Source organism: Lepidochelys olivacea, assembly GCF_965140295.1.
Source record: "Lepidochelys olivacea isolate rLepOli2 genome assembly, chromosome: 8".
Lineage (NCBI taxonomy): Eukaryota > Metazoa > Chordata > Testudines > Cheloniidae > Lepidochelys > Lepidochelys olivacea.
This window is the reverse complement of record NC_140418.1, coordinates 57346872-57370363: the sequence shown is the minus strand read 5'-3', so window position 1 is coordinate 57370363 and position 23492 is coordinate 57346872. Positions and strand designations below refer to the sequence as shown.

General features: G+C 39.3%; 1 protein-coding gene across 1 annotated transcript in view; it reads right to left on the bottom strand.

The window, feature by feature from the left end:
* Nucleotides 1–23492, bottom strand: part of PLA2G4A (phospholipase A2 group IVA) — a 136034-nt gene that overhangs the window by 10886 nt on the left and 101656 nt on the right. Inside the window, exons 11-15 of the mRNA XM_084637875.1 lie at nt 20011–20148; nt 19564–19656; nt 15784–15855; nt 13039–13281; nt 5351–5535 (exon numbers count right to left, since the gene is read on the bottom strand). Of these exons, the coding sequence (XP_084494001.1) occupies nt 5351–5535; nt 13039–13281; nt 15784–15855; nt 19564–19656; nt 20011–20148 (731 nt within the window). The remainder of the gene's footprint in view (nt 1–5350; nt 5536–13038; nt 13282–15783; nt 15856–19563; nt 19657–20010; nt 20149–23492) is intronic.

The window sequence follows — 23492 nt, the reverse complement described above, 5'->3', positions numbered from 1 at the left end:
AAGCAATACAGGACTAGGCATTTAAAACATTGCCCAGGCAACACTATTGGGAAAACATAAAAATGAGAGAAAAGAAAAGATGTCTCAGTGGAGATGACCTTACAAAGTCAATGATACTAGCTGATCAGGACAATGGACCCCATGCTCCCTTAATGACAAAAAATGGGCCAAATTCGGAAGTGAATTTTGCCTAATTAACCATTAGACTTCAAGAGTCAGTCAATTAAGTGGAGGTGAGGTGTTTATGCAGGGAAGATCTAAGCAGCATGCCAAGTACAGGGACAGTCTGAGTTTGTTTAACCTACTATTGTTACAAATAGTACCTTATTACTGTAGTGGAAAGAGATTAGAGAGAAGTTCTCTCTTTTTTCAGTTTGTTTACTCTCTGCAATACTCTATAACTCATATTACTGTACCCGACATAGTCAATGGTCAGTGGTGTTTGGGTGGCTCTTATATGTGGCAGCAGAGGAGAGAGAAATCTTTCTTTTTGAATTGACAATGTGGTTGTAAAACCACAACAATTTTCAGTGGGTCTCCAAAACAGGTGTATTCCCTGACACTACTTTAAGCTCACTTTTAACAACTGACTAGGATTTCAAATAGATGGTGTCCATTTAAGTATCCCATGAAAATGTCCTTGCTGTTATTGTTTTTCTGTTGGCTTTAATACTCCTGGGAGACATTAACCTTCCTCTGGTCATTTAGAGCTGTCTGCATGTTTTGTCTGTCTGTTTTGATTGTAAAGGCAGTGGATCAGGCATTCCACTCTTGCCACTTAAGAAATAATAGATGTCATTTAACCTTTATTTTGCAGTGATTACTTTACTCTAGGTTGGATGGGACTATTCTTAGAAAATCCCAGATAAAACACTGGGCTTACTTTGGCAATGGCACAACTGAAAAGTTTGCTTCCAACATATTGTATAATCAACTGTATTGCAGTGACTGAACAATGATAAATCTCTACAAGATGATACAGAGACATTTCCTACGTCATATAATGGAGTTGCTCTATGAAGCTAGAGCATAGGAATTCTGGTTCATATTCCAGCTATTACATTCTTTCCAGCTACTAATGTGTATGTGTTTAATCTTAAGAATTCTTATGTCAGCAACCACCTTCTCAAGTAGTTACAACATGCAGTAATTATAAACTTGGACCTTTCTCATGCTATTTCTAATACGATTGAGATGCTGTGGTACAGTAAGATTGGTGTACATTTCTACCTCCCTTTTCCCAAACAAAACTGTAGACGTCACCTAACTCCTACGTGAATACAAAGGACCTGACTCTCATGTATATTACAGCCACTCTACATCACTCTGGCGGAGTAAAGGGGCCTGAAAATGCATGTAGCAGTGTAAAGGAAGATCAGGGCTCAACAGTTCTCAAACTGCCCTAATTCTCACTCTGCAACCGCATGTGTCAGGCTGGGTCACTTTCCTGATAGTACTTTCTAACAGAATATCTGATTCACTTTTGAATGACACCATGCAATCCATTTTGCAGACTTCCTCTTACCTAATCATCATTATTGTAACAGATATGGCAATTTCCTCCAAACTCTTTGGAAGATCTTACTGTGTTAAATCTATGTATCATTGTGGGTCAGGGATTGTATGTCATTCCATAGGGGAGAGTAATGACAGCCCCCTCCCTTGAACCAAGAACTTGGGGGTTGGGGTGGGGGGGAATTAGGCAAATTTACTTAGGTTGTAAGACCTCCAGAGAGATTCCACAGACAAAGGATTTTTGGATAAATAGTGTGAGTTTAATCTGAATCACAACAGGACCTTCTTTCTGGCCCAGCAAATAGAGAGGACCTTCTGTTCAAGAGAGGGCCCCAATCGGCTGGGAAGGGTTGGAAGCACTGACCAAAGCACTTGCAGAAATAGAAGGTGATCTCTAGTTAGCTTATTAGTATACAGGTAGGCTCTTTTATTGTTTATAATAAGTTTTCTCTGTAATGCCTTTACTGCAAGAATAAATGTACTTGCTTAGAAAAAGCTGTGTGATAAGTTAAAATGCTGGGCTTTTACACTGCTTATAGCGTCTGAGAAGAAGGTAAAGCAGCCTGCTGCGGCAGTCTGACTTGCAAGGGAATTCACAGTGCAGGCAGGAAACTGTGCAGCCTAGAAATACCCCAGTCAAGAGGGAAAAAGAAGCAGCTTTCCACCAAGATGGCCAGGGAAGCAATCCTATGCTCTGAGTGTCCTTAGCCTTGGTTTGCCATAAGCTGGGAGTGGACGACTGGGGACAGATCATTCAATGATTGCCTGTTCCTGTTCTGTTCATTCCCTCTGAAGCATTTGACACTGGCCACTGTTGGAAGACAGGATACTGGGCTAGATGGATGATTGGTCTGACCCAGTGTGGCCTTTCTTATGCCCAAGAGTGGTGACAGCTGGGAAGCCAGAAGCTGCTAGAGCGGGTGTTCCTGCTAGACCACAGAGGGGGATATAGGTGCAGTTGCTCTGAACTGTGGCAATGATCATCATCTATTTTTGAAGAACAGCCACATTAATCCTGCAGGCACAGTGCCAAATTTTCATCTCAGTTAAACCCATTCAATGCTACTTGAATTCCCATCAGTGCACTAGATTTTACATTACAAAGGACAGGAACCCATGTTGCTGCAATGCCAAGCATATGCTTGGTGCTCAATATATAACAACGTTATATTAATGATTAATTAATAACCTAATAAATGGAAATGCCTTTCTCTTAGAGCTGGAGAAATGGTTAGCTTTTGGATTATAAAGAAACCTGCTTTCTGGCAGGGAGTTTCTGAAGAAGTCATAATGTCTGATCCACTTCTCAGCCTTTCCATTGAATTCACCGAGAGTCAGACCAGGTCTTCCATGTCTAAACTAATGACAGGGAAATTCATTTGCTTTGAAAATCTCTTGTCTGGAAAGATGTCAGAATGGCAAAGGGAAAGATTGTTCTAAATCTCTACCACACGGTGCTGGATACTTTAAAAAACAACAACCAGAACTGCTCTGATGAAAAATCTCCAAGCCACGACAATTAGACTCCTGAAATTTCTAACCATTTCTTTATTTAAAGCCTTTATGGCCAGTTACTGATCTGTAATCATACTTTTACATTTAGGGTAATTTTTTAAAAAACCCTTAAGTGACTTTGGAGCCAAAATCTCAGTTTCAGAAGTGACTCAGGCACTGTCAGAGTCTAAAGCTCACTGAAAGTTAATAATCCATAGCAGGATTTAGGTGTAGCAATCCAGTGGACTCCTCAGCCCCAAGTTAGGCACCTATACTCCCTGTACAGTGCATGGGGAGAACTAGGTGCCTCAGAGAGAGATTCACAGAAGTCAGCATGCTGAAAGGGGGAGCCATATAAGGTAGCCCATGGGAAATGCTGAGGAGAGGGGAGTGGCCTAAGCACCACCCATTAGAGGTAGTTAAGCACCGAACTCCAAGCTGGATGAAGATGCCTATATCCACTCAGACTTCACAGCTGTGAACTTTCTCCTAGAGCTAGGCACCTAAGCCCTTTCTCACAAAAAACAAGAGAGGGACAAACCGACGACCTGGGCACTCACCCTGGGATGTGGGAGATCTGAGTTCAAGTCCCTGCTCCAAATCAAGCAGAGTGGGGATTTGAAGTCTCCCACATCCCAGATGAGAGCCCTGACCACTGGGCAACTGACCTGGTACCTAGGTATGTACATGCACACGGTACACTACCCTCCAGCCTCCTCAACCAGCCACCCCTCCTGCCAACTTCCTGATCAGTCAGCCTTGGCTTTCTTTTGTGCAAAGTCGGATCCAGTAGGTGTGCTCTGAGCATGCCAACTGGACTTAATCCCTGCTGTAGACAGCACTAGATCAACAGAAGAGTTCATCTGTCGACCTAGCTACTGCGGTTTGGGAAAGTGGATAGGAAAACCTCTCCTGTCAGCCCTGGTAATGTCTACTCGGAAGCACTACAGCTGTGCTACTACAGCATTTCAAGTGTAGGCAAGCCCCTAGGCGGCTAGGGAATTTAGATGTTAGCTGAATGGAGATTTTGAGGATCTCAATGTCACATAAATATCAGAACCAGACACCTAAGTCCCTTGGTGCATCCAGCCCTAAGCGTGTCACTCACATCTGAAAATAAGACAGGTACTTCTGAAAACATTACCCCTACTAACTATTTATTTACAACAACAACCTAGTGGTATTTAAACTAAGGTTAAGTTACGTTTACGCTGCGCCACAGTGCGGACTATAGGGGTATGAACTGCGCAGCATGCAAGTTCTGCGATGCAAAGTACTGCGATCTAACTGCCCCGGGTGGACGTTGCTGTCATGAACTAAAAGGTATCTAGTTCACGTTAGCACACTCCTGCTTGAAAGAGGACTGCGTTAATGTGAACTCGGAACCTTTTTGTTTGCACCAGCTGCATCCACACAGGGCAGTGAGATTGCAACACTTTGGTGTGCTCTGCAGTTCACATCCCCATAGCCCACACTGTGGTTCGGTGTACACAAACCCTAAGTGTGCTGATACACCTTCCATAGACGATCTAATGAGTAGCTTATGGTAGATAAGGAGAAGATTTTTCACTTCTTACACTAAGAATTTATCTTTTTGTATTTTGTTTAACATGAGATAATCATGACATCAAAAGAAGACTGAAGTAGCAGTTCAGATTTCTGGATGTTTGCTTATTGTAATTCTCCTGTATTATGGAACTTACATATGGTATTTTCTTCTATATTTGTGTTGTACTGTTTTATTTTTTATTAGTAGTATATTTTATAGTATAAATGTAAGCTACTTATTTGCTTAATATTGATTACAAACTTTTTTTTTTTACAAGAGGAGACAACAGATCATGGCATGTAGTTTTAAAAAAAAGATTTAAGGGTCAAATTCTGCATGTCATTGTGCAGTCAGGGTTTCCATAAAAGTCAGGTGAGGAATTATTTCAAGTGACATTTTGTTGAGGGTCAAATCCCACTGCCTTCCTTGTGGTAGTAGACTCTTCTATCTCAGTGGAATTAATCTCCTGAGTAAAGTGAGCAGGATTGGGGGCTGAGTAGAAAACTGGTGATGTGAAAGTCAATTACTGCAGAGCTGGAGCCATGATGGCACCAAAGTAAGACTTTTGAAAAAGAGCCCTGTGAATGGGAGGGCCTAGAAGACACAAAAGAGTGGAGTTTGCCACCAGCATGGTGGGAGGATAAAAAGCATGGTCCAGCTTTTCAAAGGTATTTAGGCGCGTAACTTCCATTGAAATCAGTTGGTGTTAAATGCCTAAATATCTTTGAGAATCTGGGCCTAACCTCCTCAAAAATGATAACACAAACTGAAGGAATGGCCTGTTCTACTTACTTTGAAAGGAGGACTGGAGTCACTTGGCCTTGCAGAGAAATCAAAGGAGATGATGAGATCAACGCCTCGCTGAGGTCTTAAGATAAGGGGGTATGGCAGGTTAAAGGTGAGCCCACTATCCACTACATGAATCTTTTTGCTCTTCACATCTAGTGGCTCATATATCCTCTCAAATTCATCAGGATCTAAGCAAAACAAAACAAAAAACAGATCCAAAAATCCCCAACAGTTAGTAACTGAATAGGTAAAGTACCCTTCTAATGGATTGTAGAATCACTCAGAACTATGGATGATAATTGCATTAAGTAACTTAACTAAATGTAAGTCTAACGTGATCTACTGTAAAGTAAGAAGTCTTAACAAAAAATGTATGTGTGTATTAAAAATAATCACAATAAGATGACTTCCAAAGTGACAGGAATTAGCCCCCCAGAAATGCAAAGAAAATAGTTATCCAAATCTGATATCTGACTGCAAAATCATAAATGTTCACTATATGACCTTCAGTACCAATCTGCATATCCAAACACTATGTTGACATCCTTTCAAGGCTCCATTGTCTGAAATTAGACTTTAGGCATGAATTAACACGTTACCATGTTGCTTGTCACATTGGCCAGAACCATAATATTGTTTTCCAGAAAAAGTTGTTAGGTTAGAGTTTGCAGACCCAAAAGCATGCAGTGTAACCTCCCTGATCCCAAAGCTCAATCTGTGTGTACGAGGGGTGGGGGGCGGAGGGAAAGGGAGATTTCTGTGTGTCCATTTGCACCATCCCAGTCTTTGGATACTGCTAAACACTCCCTGTAGAGCTTGAATATTTCCCCCTGGGTCTTAAAGATATTTCTGAAGAATGATTTTTTTCTTCATAGCGCACCTGATTGTACCACGTAACAGGACCTTTAATCATAAACCGTGGTTTGCTCCCAAACTTAAGTTTAAGATGCTTGTGTCATAAATATAAAGGGAAGGGTAAACACCTTTAAAATCCCTCCTGGCCAGAGGAAAAACCCTTTCACCTGTAAAGGGTTAAGAAGCTAGGATAAGCTTGCTGGCACCTGACCAAAATGACCAATGAGGAGACAAGATACTTTCAAAGCCGGGAGTGGGGGCGGGAAACAAAGGTTCTCTCTGTCTGCCTGATGCTTTTGCCAGGAACAGAAAAGGAATGGAGTCTTAGAACTTAGTAAGTAACCTAGCTAGATATGCGTTAGATTCTGTTTTCTTTAAATGGCTGAGAAAATAAACTGTGCTGAATGGAATGTAGATTCCTGTTTTTGTGTCTTTTTGTAACTTAAGGTTTTGCCTAGAGGGATTCTCTATGTTTTGAATCTGATTACCCTGTAAGGTATTTACCATCCTGATTTTACAGAGGTAATTCTTTTACTTTTTTTCTTCAATTAAAATTCTTCTTTTAAGAACCGGATTGCTTTTTCATTGTTCTTAAGATCCAAGGGTTTGGGTCTGTGTTCACCTATGCAAATTGGTGAGGATTTTTATCAAGCCTTCCCCAGGAAAGGGGGTGTAGGGTTTCGGGAGGATTTTTTGAGGGGAAAGACATTTCCAAGCGGGCTCTTTCCCTGTTATATATTTGTTAGACGCCTGGTGGTGGCAGCAATAAAGTCCAAGGGCAAAAGGTAAAACAGTTTGTATCTTGGGGAAGTTTTAACCTAAGCTGGTAAAAAAAAGCTTAGGGGTTTTTCATGCAGGTCCCCACATCTGTACCCTAGAGTTCAGAGTGGGGAAGGAACCCTGACAGCTTGAAATTTTGATTTAAACAGCGATGTCTGAAGAGGCCACTGTAGTCCAAGGAATGATGAACACTATAGCACCTGAGCACTCAGATTATTCGTTTCTTTTGTCTCTCCCTCTAATACCTCCTAGTGTAGGGTAGTGTCCAGATGCGGATGACCTGTACTATACAGGAAGGCAGACTAGATGATCTAGTAGTCCCTTCTGGCCTTAAACTTTATGCCTCTAAAGTTAAACAATCATGCATGTCTGACACAGATGTCAGAGTAAATAGTCACCCTTGCAAAGGTGTTTTCATGTAAGGAAAAATGAATGGAAATTGATTCTTACTCTAGTTCATAAAAACCAGGTTACCCCTTGCACTTCAGGTTCCATGAAGAAAACTTTGCCCATTCAACCTCAAATCAAGTACTTTGATTCTTTTCCCTTTACCCAAGAACAGATTCATCAAATGATGCACCAATTTCCTATTTTGTATCTGAATTTCTCAAGGGAAAACACCTTCAGAGCAACATGTAACTGAGACGCAGAACTTCTATTGAGACCTAACCAAACATCAGAATAATAGTTCTCTATGCCTTATTAAAAAGCTACTCTTAACTTAAGTCACAGGCAAATACTTACGTTATATGTTAATAACACCTTACATTACTGGAAGTGTAAAAACACACACATTTACTTTGTATGTATTTACATTTCTTTCAACCTGGAAAATAAAAGTCAGCTGTATCTGTTTTTCTTTTGTTTGTACTGTAGCCAGTTTACCTTTCCAGTTTTTACTGATACAATGATTGTGTTTCATTTGCATTTGTTTGTTTATAAACCATTTGCTTTCACTAGAATTTTTTTTAAAAAATTTAAATCACTTCATCAATTTATAAAACCTTTCTTTCTTTAAATTTATGAAATTTAAATATGGGGCCAAAATAAAGTTCTTGTTGAGAGGTGCAACACTGGCTCTTGCCACAAACTGGTTTTAGTTAGTATAGTCTTCTTTTTCAATTTACCACTGCTCCACAATGCTAAGCAGAACACCACATTTGATTTCACAACGGTAGTAGGGTCTCCCATCTCCAGGATGAGAATAAATCAGTGTTGAGACCACTTGTACTAACACTCGTACTGTATTGTTATTAATGATGCTATTCTTCATATCTCCATCTATATCAGCAAAAGGAACAGCTGATAATGTTAAAATTGCTTCCTAAACTGCATCAACAATACAGGGAAAGAATCATAAAATATCAGGGTTGAAAGGGACCGCAGGAGATCATCCAGTCCAACCCCCTGCTCAAAGCAGGACCAATCCCCAATTTTTGCCCCAGATCCCTATATGGCCCCCTCAAGGATTGAACTCACAACCCTTGGTTTAACAACCCAATGCTAAAACCACTGAGCTATCCTTTCCCCTGCTATATGATCTCTGGTGCCAGGCAGGAGGAGCTGCCCTTTGTACCCCAGTACTGCACTCCCCTTAAGGGCTGGGTTAGGAACTGTTGGTTCATCTTGGATTTGTAGGTTAAAGCAAGGATGCCCAGGGTAACTGCTCTGTGCATTTCTGGCAGCCCTTGTAAGGTATCCCATGTTTTTTATTAGACTCTGAATGTTTACGGGAACCCCCCCAAAGGTTAGCACCTTAAAGGCCTAATGCTTGGAACACCTACAGCACTTGCCCCCAAATGTGTGGCATACCCAGCCTGCTACCAAATAGATTCGGAGAGGTTAAGTTCAGAAGGGACCATCAGATCATCCAATCTGCCCTCCTATATACCATAGGCCCTCAAATTTCCCCAAACTACCCCTGTACTGAGCCCAAACTAGGGTATTTATGTAGCACAGCACACACAGTGACTCCATGAATTGGAGTCAATTACAGTATGTTACATGGAATTTTTGCCTCTCTCTACAGCATCAGCATTGGCCACTGTTGCAGACAGGGTGCCAGGTGAGAGAGATCATTGGATTACTCAGTTATGGCTGGTCCCGGTTTTCTTTTTTTTAAAAGATACTAGTTTATATTCCTAGGAATTCTGCAAACTATTCTCTGTGAGAGGTAAGATAAAAATGGTAGGACTTATTACATGTGAATTCATCAAAGAAAAATGCACCTCTGCTAAGAGACTTGCTTATCACATGAAATCTTTTTTAACAGTAAAACATAAAGAACAGTCATAAATGAATAGAATCTGTGTGGGACCAGCACAGATTGACTATCCGATATACAAGAATTTGATTTAGAAGAAAGAATGTTTCAAGTATAGCTTATAAAACATGTTCTCATTTTTTATTTCCAGATGCTCCTTGTCATGGCAATCAACTTAAAGGAAAGTGAGGGAGTTGAAAAGGGCATTCACAACTGACGTGCATCTACCATAAAATAGTTTCCATAAATATTGAAATAAGGAAGCAAAGCTTATGAGATAATTTTTCCCCATTGTTATTCATTTGGCATTTTCTCAAGAGTGTTTTAAAGGGTGTTGGAATATCAAAGGTACAGAAATAGATCAACAGTGGGTCTATATAGAAATTATTCAGGAGTTTTCAAGTAGATTTGAGGTTATTTCTTAAAAACAAAAATAACGTGGGGAAAAGTTAGATGGGAATTCTACTTAAAATAGAAGTGGACAGCTCGGGCAGAACTAAAGGACTGGATTCAATAAAACTCCATCCAGCTGAGGAAGCATATGTTTAAAAAATATATACAGATTAGAGGCAGAAGCCAATCTGGAGTTTTAATTGAATCAAAACTCAAAGATTGTAAACAGCTGAAATTCTTAAAGGAAAAACAAAAAGTCTCAGTGTGAGGACTTCCTGCTCCAAGGGATTAGAGCCAAGCATTGGTCTGTTTGAAGTCAGTGGCAATAGTCCCGGGGATTGCCTGCAATGAGACCAGGATCTAGATCTGCGAGAGCTGGTTGTCTTGAACAGGTAGCAATTCCATGACCAGGTGTGAGTGGAGCTGCATCCCCATCAAGCAGTTAGTTTTTGTGGTGGAGTCTTACCTAGTGGTAAGGGATCAGGGAACCCGAGCCCACCCACATCATTGGGTTCCAACCCCAAGACCTCCATAAAGAAGACTTCTGCTACTTATGGTCCAGCGAACACCCTCTCCTGGGTCTCTGCCTACTGCTCTATCCTTCTTCAAGATACGTTGTGGCTTGCGGTTGTCTCTTGCAACCTGACCCATGGTCTGCAGGCTGTGGGGGGGTCTCAGCTCCGTGCAGCAGTCCTCCTCCTGGAGATGCTCTCCTGGCATAACCCCTCCATATTAAATCTACCAAATTTAACTGGGAAGAGAACTCTACAGTTTGGATCACTTTCCATAGGGAGATCTGTCCCTCTCCACCCACCACCCTGCTGTGCTGAGGAGACTCCCTTTTAAACCCCTTCTCCAACCGGAGCATGCCCAGCATGCCTGCTGGGGCAGGGCTCCCCAGGCCCAGAGTTGTTCTTGCTCCCCTGTCTCTCCAGGTCATCAAGCTGAGTAGACTTTTGGACTGCCTGAGAAAAGTGACCCAAAGAGTGGAGCTCTCTTCCCAGTTAAATTTGGTGGTTTGATTGAGCATGATACCACAGAGCACCTGTCCCCAGCTCTGCTCACTCTCCTCTCTTGCCAGTCACTCCCCACTAAAACATACCTAGAAACAACTGCACAACATAGCATTTGCAATTCTGCAAATGGGAAGCTAAAGTATGTTGCTTGGCTGTTCTCCCAACCCCACCACTCTTCTGGGCTTATCAGGCCGATTTGGCTGGTATTTAACAATATAACCCCTGCATGCCATATAAGGGCAGGGAGGGAGGCAGAGAATCATATGATTCTCTCTTGAAAATTTCTAACACACCTTGTGATCTAGTGTGATTATCGTGTCTTACGATGTATAGGGCTTTTATTCATGTTTATTATGTATAATACACTGGCCTGGCCTCATGCATGTGGTCATGTCTCCTAGTGGATGGTCCTATCTACTGTATTTTCTTCTGCCAGCTGCTACTTTTAGCTGAAGCATTAGATGCCTGTACTTTCAATGGTGCAGGTCCTGAATTCAATCCTCACTGATGATTGTCAAGTATGCCTAAGTGCAGCCCTGGTTCTTTACCTATACTATGACTTTATAAGTCTGTGGTCAATGTGAAAAGCACTATACATATGTCAGCTCTGTTTTTTTAAGATGTCTTTATTTCTGGTGTGTTTAATTTTCCTATTAATAAACAAAAAGAAAAAATATTTTTAATTCTGGTCAAATTATATTGTTTTTAAAACCATGGATAATTGTTTGATGGTTAAATACATCCAGTGCCTTGATATAAAAGAACATGAAAATCATGTAATATTTTGAATTTATTTCAAAGGTTCCTTTGCAGCCACTTCTTTAGACTCCCAGGCTCTTGTACAAATATAGATAAACCACCAGTAGTACTGAAAGTACACCACTGAATAATTCATCTTAGCACAGCCCCTCTGTTCCTAACCACTGAGGGCCCAGTTCTATTGATAGTTACTGTTGAGCAAAGTGCAGGGATTACTCATAATGATAAGCACTATGCTTGGTAGCTTGCAGGACTGGATTCTAATCTTGTAATTTGAGCAAATACTTAGAAATGCAAAAAAAAATGTCAACAGCAAAAAACTATTAGAACATGGCCAGGGAAACTCCAGATGATCTGTAGTCAAAAATTTCTCTCAAGTGGAGGCAGCTCTCTGACTATCTAAGGTTCAATTTTAATCCAAATTAAAACCCTGGAGGTTGAGGGTTTGATTTTACATACTATATGCCTTAAATATACTACAGTTCATTAAAAGTTATTTTTATCACAGATCTGCTAAGCACTTTCCTGCCTGTTTTAGGCACTATAAATACCACTATAAATATTAAGATTACCCAATTGTAAACACCTCTGAGCTGAAAAATAATGTTTAGAAAGTGGAGCACACAAGGAATGTATGAGCCGTTCAAAAGGATAGTTACATTAACAAATACACATTAGAGAGTCACTTTGTTTCTTGAGCTTTTAAATTGCATCTGGTATTTACAATTCCATAATGACAAGTTCAAACTTCCCCCTCCTGCACACACATGGACTAAATATGAAGAAATTTGGATGTGCCCAATGGATCAAGCATGCTGAGGTAGGGATTTTAATGAGGAGAAAGGTGTGTCTTAGTGGACTAGCAGAGTAAGGGTGTTCCACACTGGGGATAGTGTGGAGGAAACACCCAGATAGCTGGGAGAGAAGCAGAAAAACAGAGCAGCAAGACTGGAGGCAGAGGCTGATGCTTTGAGATCTACAGATGAAAAATGCTATATAAGAACTAACTGTTATTGTTGCTGATCTACTATGAAAAATTCAAGGAGTAGGGAGTAGGGAAGGGACAGGATTTGTAGAGGGAGTTGAAGGGGGAGCATTAAGGGAAGAAAATGATGTTGTTTGGCAAGACTCATTTCTGCCCCATGCTAATAAGAGAAGATGAAAAGAGCATGATGGGACATTCCACATAGTCTTTTGTGGGTATTTCAAGAAAGCCAGGAAGTGGCCATGTACAAAAGGCACCTTAGTCAACTCTACCAAGGAAAGAGCAACTCCTCCCCACCCTACAAGTAAGTATGTTGTTCAACCAATTCTGACAGGAGGCCTTAGGAGTGGGCGTCATACAGAACCAACAACACATTGCACTTCTATGGAGTCCGTCCTGATTCTGCCAGGAGGCCTCGACTTGCCTCATATAGGAATAACACATTGCGCTTACAGCGCCAGTCATCTTAAGGACCTCAACATGCTTGTAAATATTCAAGACTGCCCCTATGCAAATGTGTTCTAGCTTTCAGAAGTGTTCAGTTGTAAGCATTCCAGTCTAATGACATGTTCCCACAATTGTAGCTCAGTTTATTCTTTCACTGACAGAAATGCAGTGCACAGATATTTTGTGAACTAACCTGCAACTGCCGTGTCCATTTCATCCTCCTCCACAGATTCCTGAGTACCCAGGCCTGCTAAAGGGGAGAGTGGGTACCATGTGTTGAGGTTCAAGCCCAGCATGAAGTTGTGTACTTTCCCAGCACGCCCTTCTCTGGTGTTGAAAAGGGAACTATCTCCCACCAAGGCCATCAGCATGCGCTGGACCCAGCTTTCTTGACTGCTACTTTGAAGTTCTTTTTCAGCCTCAGGATTTTCAGTGCCTGTGTGTAAAAAAATGAACAGCACTGAAACAGTTAACATGAAAAGTCTCAAAATGAGGCTTCAGTTTCAACACCCTACTGAAGCAAAAGGTCGCGTTCACATCTCTCCCAAGACCAAACCATGCCCTGCTCTCGTGCGCAGCTCAAGTAAATGGAGTTTGTGCAGAGCATTTAAGAGGAGCTGGAGGAATTCTCACTCCTCAACGCAGAGTGTCCATCTAACATCTTTGCTGCTTCTATAATAGCATGTGGAGATGCCTGGGTTCCTGCCACTGTGGGATGGGTGTGGATCCATGTAATAGCACATTCACTGGCCTCTCCATGACACACTCCTGAGTTGCAGGAAAATTCCTGCTGTATGGCCTTGGCCCTGCTAGGTGGAACCACGTTGGCCGTGCTGCATTTAGGGCCCCCTGTGCTGGCGAAGGGGTCAGCAGCATTTCACCAGGTGAGAACTCAGGCTGTATCTGTTCACACTCAGAGCTGTATCTTCACAGCGATAAGGGGTATATAGATATACATAAGGATGTAGATATTGAGCTAAATCTTAAATTCTACAAATCTGCATAACAGAGAAACTTGAACATTTAATAATTAAGTCACAAAAGTTTGTCTATGGATCTTGCTTTATTAAAAAATAATTATTGAAAATCTAAATTTTGGGTCAAGATTGTTCTGATAACATCACCCAAGTAAACTAGCAATGCAATCAAAAGCATAGCACCTGATTTCCAAAAGTGATGAGGACCCATAGCTTCCATTCAAACCTGCAAAGGATCTTACCACCTGTGGGGCATGACCTTGAGCTCTCCAAACTCCCACCAACTGTAGGTGTTTTGAGTGTTCAAGGGATTTAGAATCAGGCCTGATGTTCCAAGTGTAGCACTCTCATTTTTCTCTTTAAGGCATGCTTCACAATGAGCTGGTTTTCATTTAAATAGGGGCAGAGCAAGTGTCAAAAGAGTAGGAAGTCTGATCTGCAGGTCCTACTGCAGACTTATCCTGTGGAAGTGTGAGAATCATGGCAAGCCCCAGCGCTTAGTGTCACAAATCAAGCTGTGTAAAGCCCACACAGACATACAAGGCCGTAAATAAAGATTATTTTCTTTATGTGACACTGCAACAGGATATCTTCAAATAAACACCAAAATTGGTATCTCTCCCTCCCCATTATTTCAAGTCAAAGGAGAAATGAGGAGCTTCTTACTTGACTAAACCTCATTTTCAAAGGTATTGTTTTCTTCCTGCCACTGCTGGCACCATCCTTAAAACCTAAAATAATGCAAGGAGCTGCATCTCCTTCATTGCTTTAGTTGTTAGTGGTGATATTGATTCTTGTAGAAGAAATAGAGACACCCAAAACTATGATGTGGTACGTGCATGAAAGAATAAGAGATTTTAACATAAGAACAGCCATACTGGGTCAGACCAAAGGTCCATCTGGCCCAATATCCTGTCTTCCAACAGTGGCCAATGCCAGGTGCTTCAGAGGGAATGAACAGAACAGTAACCATCAAGTGATCCATCCCCTGTCGCCCATTCCCAGTTGAAAATATTTTCATATATAAAAATCAAGATAAACTATTTGGGCAAGATGGAGATAATGGTTAAAATGTCAAAAGTACTTAAGTGGCTAGGATCCTAAATCCCATTTACAAAAGTGACTTAGAAGCCTGAGCCCCACTGACTTTCAATTAGAATTATGCTCCTAAGTGTCTAAGTCACTTTTTCCAAAATACAAAGTTCAAGTTCCAAATTTTACCCAATATGGTGGCCTTAGGTCCAGAATGGCTATACTGAGGACACTCACACAGGTATCTGGAGGCACCGGAAATGCTAATCAAAGACAGTGGACTTAGACTGAGCCACACTCAGCTGAACTTTTGATTAAGGGCCCTTTGAAATCAACAGGCATCTATCTCTAGCTTACTGGGCTGATGACCAAGCCAGGGACACTGGTGAACTTGCTAGCTCATCAACTTCAGCTTTCTGGGAAATATGGCTTGATGAGGTTACTGTCTCAACAACTCTCATGTACTAGGCTTATGCCAAGATGTGGGCTTCTGTGACGATTATTAGAGCAACATTGCTGGCTTTCTGAGCTGATGTTAAGGCACAAGTCTCTGAGAGGTCATTTGTTTACCAGCTTGAACAGTCTGAGCTGATAGGAAGAGAAAGGCCTCAGTCAGGTCTCTTGCTCAGATCTCTTGCCCTGACTAAGCTAAAGCCAAGGCATATACTTTTTTAAGGTTGCTGGATCAAGCAGTAGAATTTTACCATTGGCATCAATGGGACCCAACAAAGGACAACATACATGGGTAAGTCAAACGGGATTCAGCCCATTTTGGGGGTATGTACATGATTGATCGCAACAAAGGTCCCTAAATTTTCTTTTGCCATCACAATCACCTTGCTTTAGCTAGAAAAATCAACAGTATATATAGAGAAAGTGGAGCAGGTATAGTAAGTAAAACATGCCCTGGACCATGGAGTTTTCCTTACCTTTTGGTCCCTGTGATTCATCTTCACTGTCTGAACTATCATTGCTCACAAGATGCTTTAGCCTAATATTTTCTGTTGAAAAAAAATATATATATACAATATATTAAATTGTTAGATCTAAGCTTACTAGGAGATCAAAAAAGTGTCAAGGTGTATCATTGTATAGTACTTGTGATAGATAGGAAATGAAAACTAAGCAAGACAGCTGTAGGGAGTCAAATTATATTTGGACATAACTGTGAAGAATCTATTGTGTGTGATCCTGGTTTGGAATTGTTGCAAAGTTCAGGATAGGTTTGCCTTTTTTTCACAGGAATTCGGCATTATCTAATGGAATTCTCCTTTCAAGGCAGAAAATCCTCTGAAGAACAGGTGGAATTTTAAGGTGCAGTCCAGACTTAAGCATGGGCAATGCACACTAACATCCATTGTGAATTACAACTGCTTATAACAGGGTTGATTTCTTCAAGATTGTAAGCAAAATAACAAAACTAAGGACTGTTTTGCAAGCCCACAAAATAAAACTACTTTAACAGAAATAAGCCTGACAACAAAGCCATATATTCTCCTCTGAATGTATGCCTTTAATTTGTGGTAATGGGAATGCCGTGTGCATATCAATTACCCCTCCACATTCTGGGAAGTAAAAGAAAACAAGAAAATTACATAACTTTAATACAAATCTATTTTGGAGGGAAAAACAAACAAAAAATCAGCAGTTAGGCCAAAGCAATTAACGTCAGTGGAGAAGCAGGCATTTTACATTTCACTCCATTAATCGACAGAATGAACACAAGGTATGTATTTGGCAAAAATCTATTTTCAGTCAGGATAAGATCACTGTATCCAAAATAATCAAAGTCAGCCTGAAACTGTAAATTACTTGGGATTTTTCCAAAACCATAAAAGAATATTAAAAAAAAGGTAAAGGATTTTTGAGAGCTGTGCAATTAAAGTAGCAATTCATTCCACTGTCAGATCAAATAGCTCATAAAGGAGATTAATTTATGTGAAAACTATTTTCTAGTCAGCAAACTCTGTTTTCTTTAATTATTTCTGCTACTACTTTCAAGTAACCAACTATGTTTAAAATAAGGAAAGCCTTTCTTGAAACAAATGGATTTTCAATTTTCATTGTCTTTAGTTATTGAACTTCAGCTGAATTATAAGTTAATTATTATTAACTTATAATTCAGAATTATATGTTTTATAAACAGCCTAGTGTTGGAAAACCATCTTCAGCTGATACTGTGGGCAATGTGTGTTGGAACAAACAAGCTCACCAAGCTCCCAATATTCTGACTTCTTCTGTTTGGTTGTAAAGATTTAAATTGGGATTTTCAAAGTAGACACCCAACTGCTATTGAAGTTCTATGAGAATTTGGTGCCTAACTCCTTTAGGGTCCTTTAAAAATTCCAGCCTTAAAAATTCTTCCTCCCCAAGAAAATTTATAATGTAAATAGTCTATACGAGAAATCTGAAAACAAGAAGACTGAAAACAAGAAGACTGTCTTCTCATAATTGTTTTGAATAGAATGGAATAGATATCATACACCAATTGCCTCTTCCTAAAGAACATCACCCATGTTATTTATGACATAAACCAAATTTTTGTCATGGCAGGACAATGACAGAGTTCATTTTGGGCCAAAAATTCTTTGTTTGGGATTGTACTTTATACCATGTATATTATCCAATCAAGGATCACAACAACTAAAACATTAGGCAAGTAGCAACATTGTATTTCCAATACTTTTGCTAGCTCAAAACAGAAAGCTTGATTGAGAGAGATTCAGGCTAACAAAAGACATGTGGAAATTAAATTTAAATGTGCTATAATATAACACTGTATCTATGTTGATTGTTTATGAGGATAGTCCTTTTAGGATTAGATATTACACTGTAGAAATCTATACAGACACACAAGCGTTTCTGTCATTACGGATTTTCTCCTTAGATATTTTCACTCTTGAAAACTAAATAGCTACTCAGACACTATCTAAACTATTGTTAATGCTAATAGTATGCAACAAAGACAAACGTACAAATTCTTGGATGATGACAAATAATATCTGACAAGATAAAAATCAACAACCAACCAAAAAAAGAAACTATTAAAAGCCACAAATATAGATTTTGAATGTCAAAGATGTATTTTTTAAAGACAAAGATATGAGAAATAGCTTATTTAATTCTCATGTTCAGTGTGATTTATAGATTTTGGGTAAAATCCTGATTCCACTGAACTCAGCTGAAGTTTTGTCATTAGCTTTAATGGGCCAGGAATCCACCACAGTTTTGCCACTGTAATATAGTTCAGGTTTCATCCCCCTTTCCATGGTAAACTCTCACTTTGAGGTATTTTGTATTTGTCTGTAAAAATTCTCACAAACATGAAACATCTCAAACCAAGAGCAAGGGTTTTATTAATGAAAAAAAGTTGAAAAATATATTTGGAAGTGTAAAAAATAAATATTATTTTTAAGGATTTTTTTCCTACCAGAGAAAAGAGCTCTTTAAAAATTCAAAGTGATGCTCTGTTCTAGTAAAGCAATTAAGTACAGGCATAACTTTAAACACATAAGTAAACGTAGTGATTTTTATAGGGCTACTCATGCTTAAAGTTAAGCATGTGCTGAAGTGTTCTGATGACTAATGCTTAAGTTCCTATGTTTCAGTACCTCAAAAATTAACTCAAATAGACAGATTATTATATTAACCAAATCATTTTTTCTTTATCCAGTGAGTTTTGTTGCTCATGAACTATACCAGACAGAAAGCCCTGTAGGATGAATTCTTCTATTTGCCACAAGACAGGAGCAGCATGACAAAGCTAGCTTCCTCATATTGCCCCAGCAATAGTCTCAACCACTAGACAGAAGGTATAGTGGAGTTTTTATGCCCAGCCAGCCCTCTTCCACTCAACTCAGACTATCGACATAGGTGCTGACTATTCTGGTTTATTTAGAGGTTTAAATGCATTTCATGTGCACCTATCCACAGTCTCTGGACAAAGTAGAGGAGTAAAAATCATTCCAATATCAAAAGCTTTAAAAAAACCCCCCAAACTAGCATTTTTGAAAGATGTACCTTACCACAACCATCAAGCTCCAACATTCCCCTCCCTACAATGATGTGGACACTTGTCCAGTAGAAAGTGAATGGAGACCACTAAACTAATTTAACAGAAATTAAACTATCATCAGATGGTAAGAATTTAGGGCACCCTGGAATGGAATGGAACTGGCAACCAAAAGGTGAAAAGCTCCATTATCCCTTTATCAATTACATGAGCAGTCCCATCTTCAAACACATTTATTATAATGGCAGGTAGCCATGAGGGCAGGTTTTCAGCCTATTGGCTCCTGAAGCTGACCACATCAATCAGAAAAAGCACTTTGGTGTACGTATATTTAAACCATCATGTTTTTTAAAAAATCTGTTTAAATAATATTTATGTGCAAGACCTCTCCTCTTCCAATAGCCTTGACACAGGTCAGGTATGGTGCCTATTCAGACTACAAATAAATAAAAGTGGGGAAAGTATTGAAAAAGTAAGCCAATACTAATTCTCTTCCCTTGCCCTCCAAGTCCTTTACTGGTGTCTATCACTGTAAATTGGTGAAAGGAAATTTCCCTGGCTTTTGACGTACAAGAAAAGGTTAACACAGTGTCATACACCCACAAACAGATCTAGAGTGATAGTGATGTTTGAGTTATTAATTCACTAAAATATTAATACCAGTTGCTGGCTAATAGATTTGTTTTTGTTACATTACCTAATTCTTCCTCCATGGTGGGACCTTTATTATGAGAATTGGAAACTCCAAGTACTCTGTTAAATAATATAGAAAATGCACTGCCCCAAACGCCTGAAATGGGAAGAAAATGACTAAATCAATGGAAACTTGCAGAACAAAACATATGTGAAATTATTTAAATAGCTAATTCTACTTTGAGAATGCATTGGAATAACACAAACAATGAGATTTTTGGACAGATTAGATCCTAAATTCAGATGTACACTATATAATGAAATTCCCATCACTGAATATGGAACCATTCTTATGGGCTCCCACCAGGCTATTAAAATATTACTTTTTGTACAGAGGTTATTCTTGTGTCAGACTGTTTCTGACTACAGAAAGACAAACTTAAAAGCACTGGAGAGAAGAGAATTGAAATGTCAGTTTTGTTTTATTTATTTATTTTAATCATTCACTTACCCATGAAGAAGTGCAGGGGGTTTTCTTCATGTTTTTTTACCACTGTTCCCATAAAAAATTTACTTCCAAACAAATCAGGAGGCATGAATGTGCCATACTTCGCCATACCGATCTCATACGGACTGAATTCCACCCAATCTGCATGCATAACATAAAGAAATTAGCTCACATTTTCCCTCTAGACATAAATGCAGCATGAACAAAAACAATTCAGCTGTAATATACACAAATGGCTGGCACCTTTCTCCAAGAGGAAAGAAAAGCATACAAGGAAATATACTGGATGGTAAGTTGTTCCCTGTTCATCTGCTATAAAATGCTGGAGATATAATTAAATTGAGAGAGTTTCTCCAGGACACGTGATCTGTGTATACTACAGGTCAAGAACCCCTGGAAATGTCTTCCAAGTTATGCAGAAGTCAAAACGCCCTTTGACATCTATGGGAGTTTTGATCCTGAAGTTAAGTTGGAAACCTCACCCATTCCTACCATAACAAAATGTGTTTAAAAAATTAGGCAGGCGGTGGCAGGGGGGAGAGAGATAGTGATTGTGGATTTGAAACAGGCTATACAACATCTGGGTTCCATCTCATGCATCAATGTGAATCACCAACCTAATTTCACTTAGGAGCTTAAGTTCCATTTCCAAAAGTGACCTACACACTTCAACATCTAAATCCCATTGACTTACAGTAGGAGATAGGCTCTGAATATCTCTCTTCTGAAAATAGAATTTAGACGTTTTTGAAAATTTTACCCTGAATCCAGTGAAATGCACTCACATTGCAGGATTCAGCTCTAAATCATGAATTAATAAAAGAAAACGATGGTAGACAAAAATACAACCTAAAATATCTGGTCTTCATTCACATTGTCTTATAATTGAATGCACTCTTTTCAACAACAATAACCTATTTGAGTGCCCTTATAAATCAATCATCAATACTGAAGGGAGTGACATACCATCTGTCGTATGCCTTCTTAAAGGTGACTTTAAAATATATTATAAACATACCAAAGACTCAAAGACGAGAAAAGACACCAGCATTTGATTTCTAATGTCAACAAAACTTCTGAATACATGAAAATACCACCTATAAGAGAATCTTTTTAATTTGAAGGAATGTTTTCTTGTATAGAGTTTAATGAAATTAATGTGACGGTGAAGTACCAGTTTAAGAAACAGCCTAATGTTAGAACACACAGTGTTTGGCTAACAACGTGTTGTCTGCAAGTGTTATTTTTTTAAATCCTTTGAGACAATTGATTCTTGCTTATGAAAGAAACTGCTTAGAAGATTCCAGAAAAATGCAAGGTGTTAAGCTTTTTCTCAGATGCTGGTGAAATTCAGCGATCTGGGTAAAAAGAAAATAAAAAGGAAACCATATCTGTCTGAAGAGGAAATATTTGACCAGGACTACTCTGTCACTCAAACTTCACAGCCTGGCAAGGTTGATTGTGGGGGGTATAAATTATCTGATCAAAATATACCATACACACACAAGCAAAAACACTTGAAGTGTTTCATACATACAGGTACAGGCATGAGAGGAAACTTAGAGACCCAATGATATTAATCTGAACATTAATGCACTTTAGCAGTTTGATCTTAATAGTGTAACTAAATTTAGGAACAGAGTGGCCAGAAAACCAACAAATTAAATGAATCTGTCATAGCCAGCCTTGGTATTTGCATAGAGGAAGATATTTTTTCTATTCAGACCCAGAGCATAGGGAAATCAAGCGATCTTTTTTCCTATAAATTAACTGATCTCACTTTTAGTCACTCATCTCGTTGGAGATGGGTCGTGTCTCAGTGGTAAGACAGGACTCAAACTGTCCGGAGACACAAGCTTTGACCTGAAGGGAAAAAGCTATCATAGTGTAAATAATTATATATCTATGTTCAGTACTCTTCCTAGTTATATCAATACCCTGGTAAGGCAATGAATCTAGAGAAATCTTAATATGTGATTACTGTCAAAACCCCTTGTATTTTGTTTTTCTTCTTGCACTGTATAAATCTTGTTTGATGATACTATGTCTGGAAATTGAATAGTCATTTGCACCCTGTAAGGAGTTGCGGTGGTTTGGTTTTGAGCACTTGTGGCAATGCCCTTTTTAAAGGCACTTACATCAAAATAAGTTATGTAAGTTCCTCATCTGAGGCCTGCTCCAAACATTACTGAAGTCAATGGAGGAACCACCAATTGGCTTCAATGTTGCTTGCATCTGTCCCCTGACGTAAATCAGTGAAACTCCATTGTGGAATTATATGGATTTACACAGCTGAGTAGATGGCAATTTTGGCCTATTCTGATATGAGGAGGCAGACAGTGAGGAGTCCCATTGGCTTCAATGGCACTTCAGTAAGGGATGCAAAATTTAGCTTCTTATACGTGGCAATGCTGAGAAAATAAGTGTGCCATGAGAAAGTGTTTCCAACTGAACCGTGCAACTTATGCATGCATGCACCTGACTCTCTCTGAAATGTTGGTAACAATCATGGGTTTGCTATACTCAATTTCAGGTGCAGCAGCTCAAAAATCTAAACTTGGATTGACCTGGCTTCAGTTAACTTTTCTTTCTGTTGCAATTTGTCTTTTATATGTGAAGAAATTTGGGAAATCCACAGTGCAGCCAGTACATGTTTTGTGAACTCAGATTTCTCACCATAGGTAAATCTGACTAACTAGAGCTATATACGCTGGTGCTGTGAATCTGTCAGCTCTTACAAGGGTCACTGTCTGACCTTGCTTTAGTAAAAATAGCTGGATAGGTTTTTATAAAAGTTATCTCAATAAAAACTTTCCTGAAATAAACCATATTAATTATGTTTAGTTAGTAATTATTACTGTTCTGGGCATGACCGGCGCCACTAGGGTCAGAAATACTATGAATAGAATGAACACTAAGAGCCGTCAGCATAAAAGCAGATGGCAGCTGCATGAAATCTTGCACCATCACCTTTCTGAGGAATGTTATCCTATACAATTAATGCACCTCAACAAGAAGGAACAAGACAGGATTTATCTTACATCCAAAACCTAATAAGTAAGAAAGTGGAAGTATTTTTGTTCAAAACCTACTGTACCTCAAGTCAAGACAAGTTATGCAATTATATAGGGAGGGAATGAAAATTATACTGAATGGAAAACTTCAAGAGCATGGTACACTAAATATACTGATAAGGAAGACAGTCTTAAAAGAACACTGTTAAGTTAAAATAAATATTTAGAAGGAAAGGTGATCTTGTGTTTCAGACATTAGAGTTGGACTCGTGAGCAGAGTTGATGGGATGCCTCCTTCACCTCTCTCCAGTGGAAAATTTAAACTTTTCCTCAAAAAAACCACACTACTGAGAGCGTCTTCGGTTTTCAGCTGAAAATGTTTCAGTTTTCCATTGAGAAGTAGAATATTTTTGAGAAAAGCAGACACTTTCCACAAACATTTTCATTTGGTCAAAAATCTAAAAAAATCTG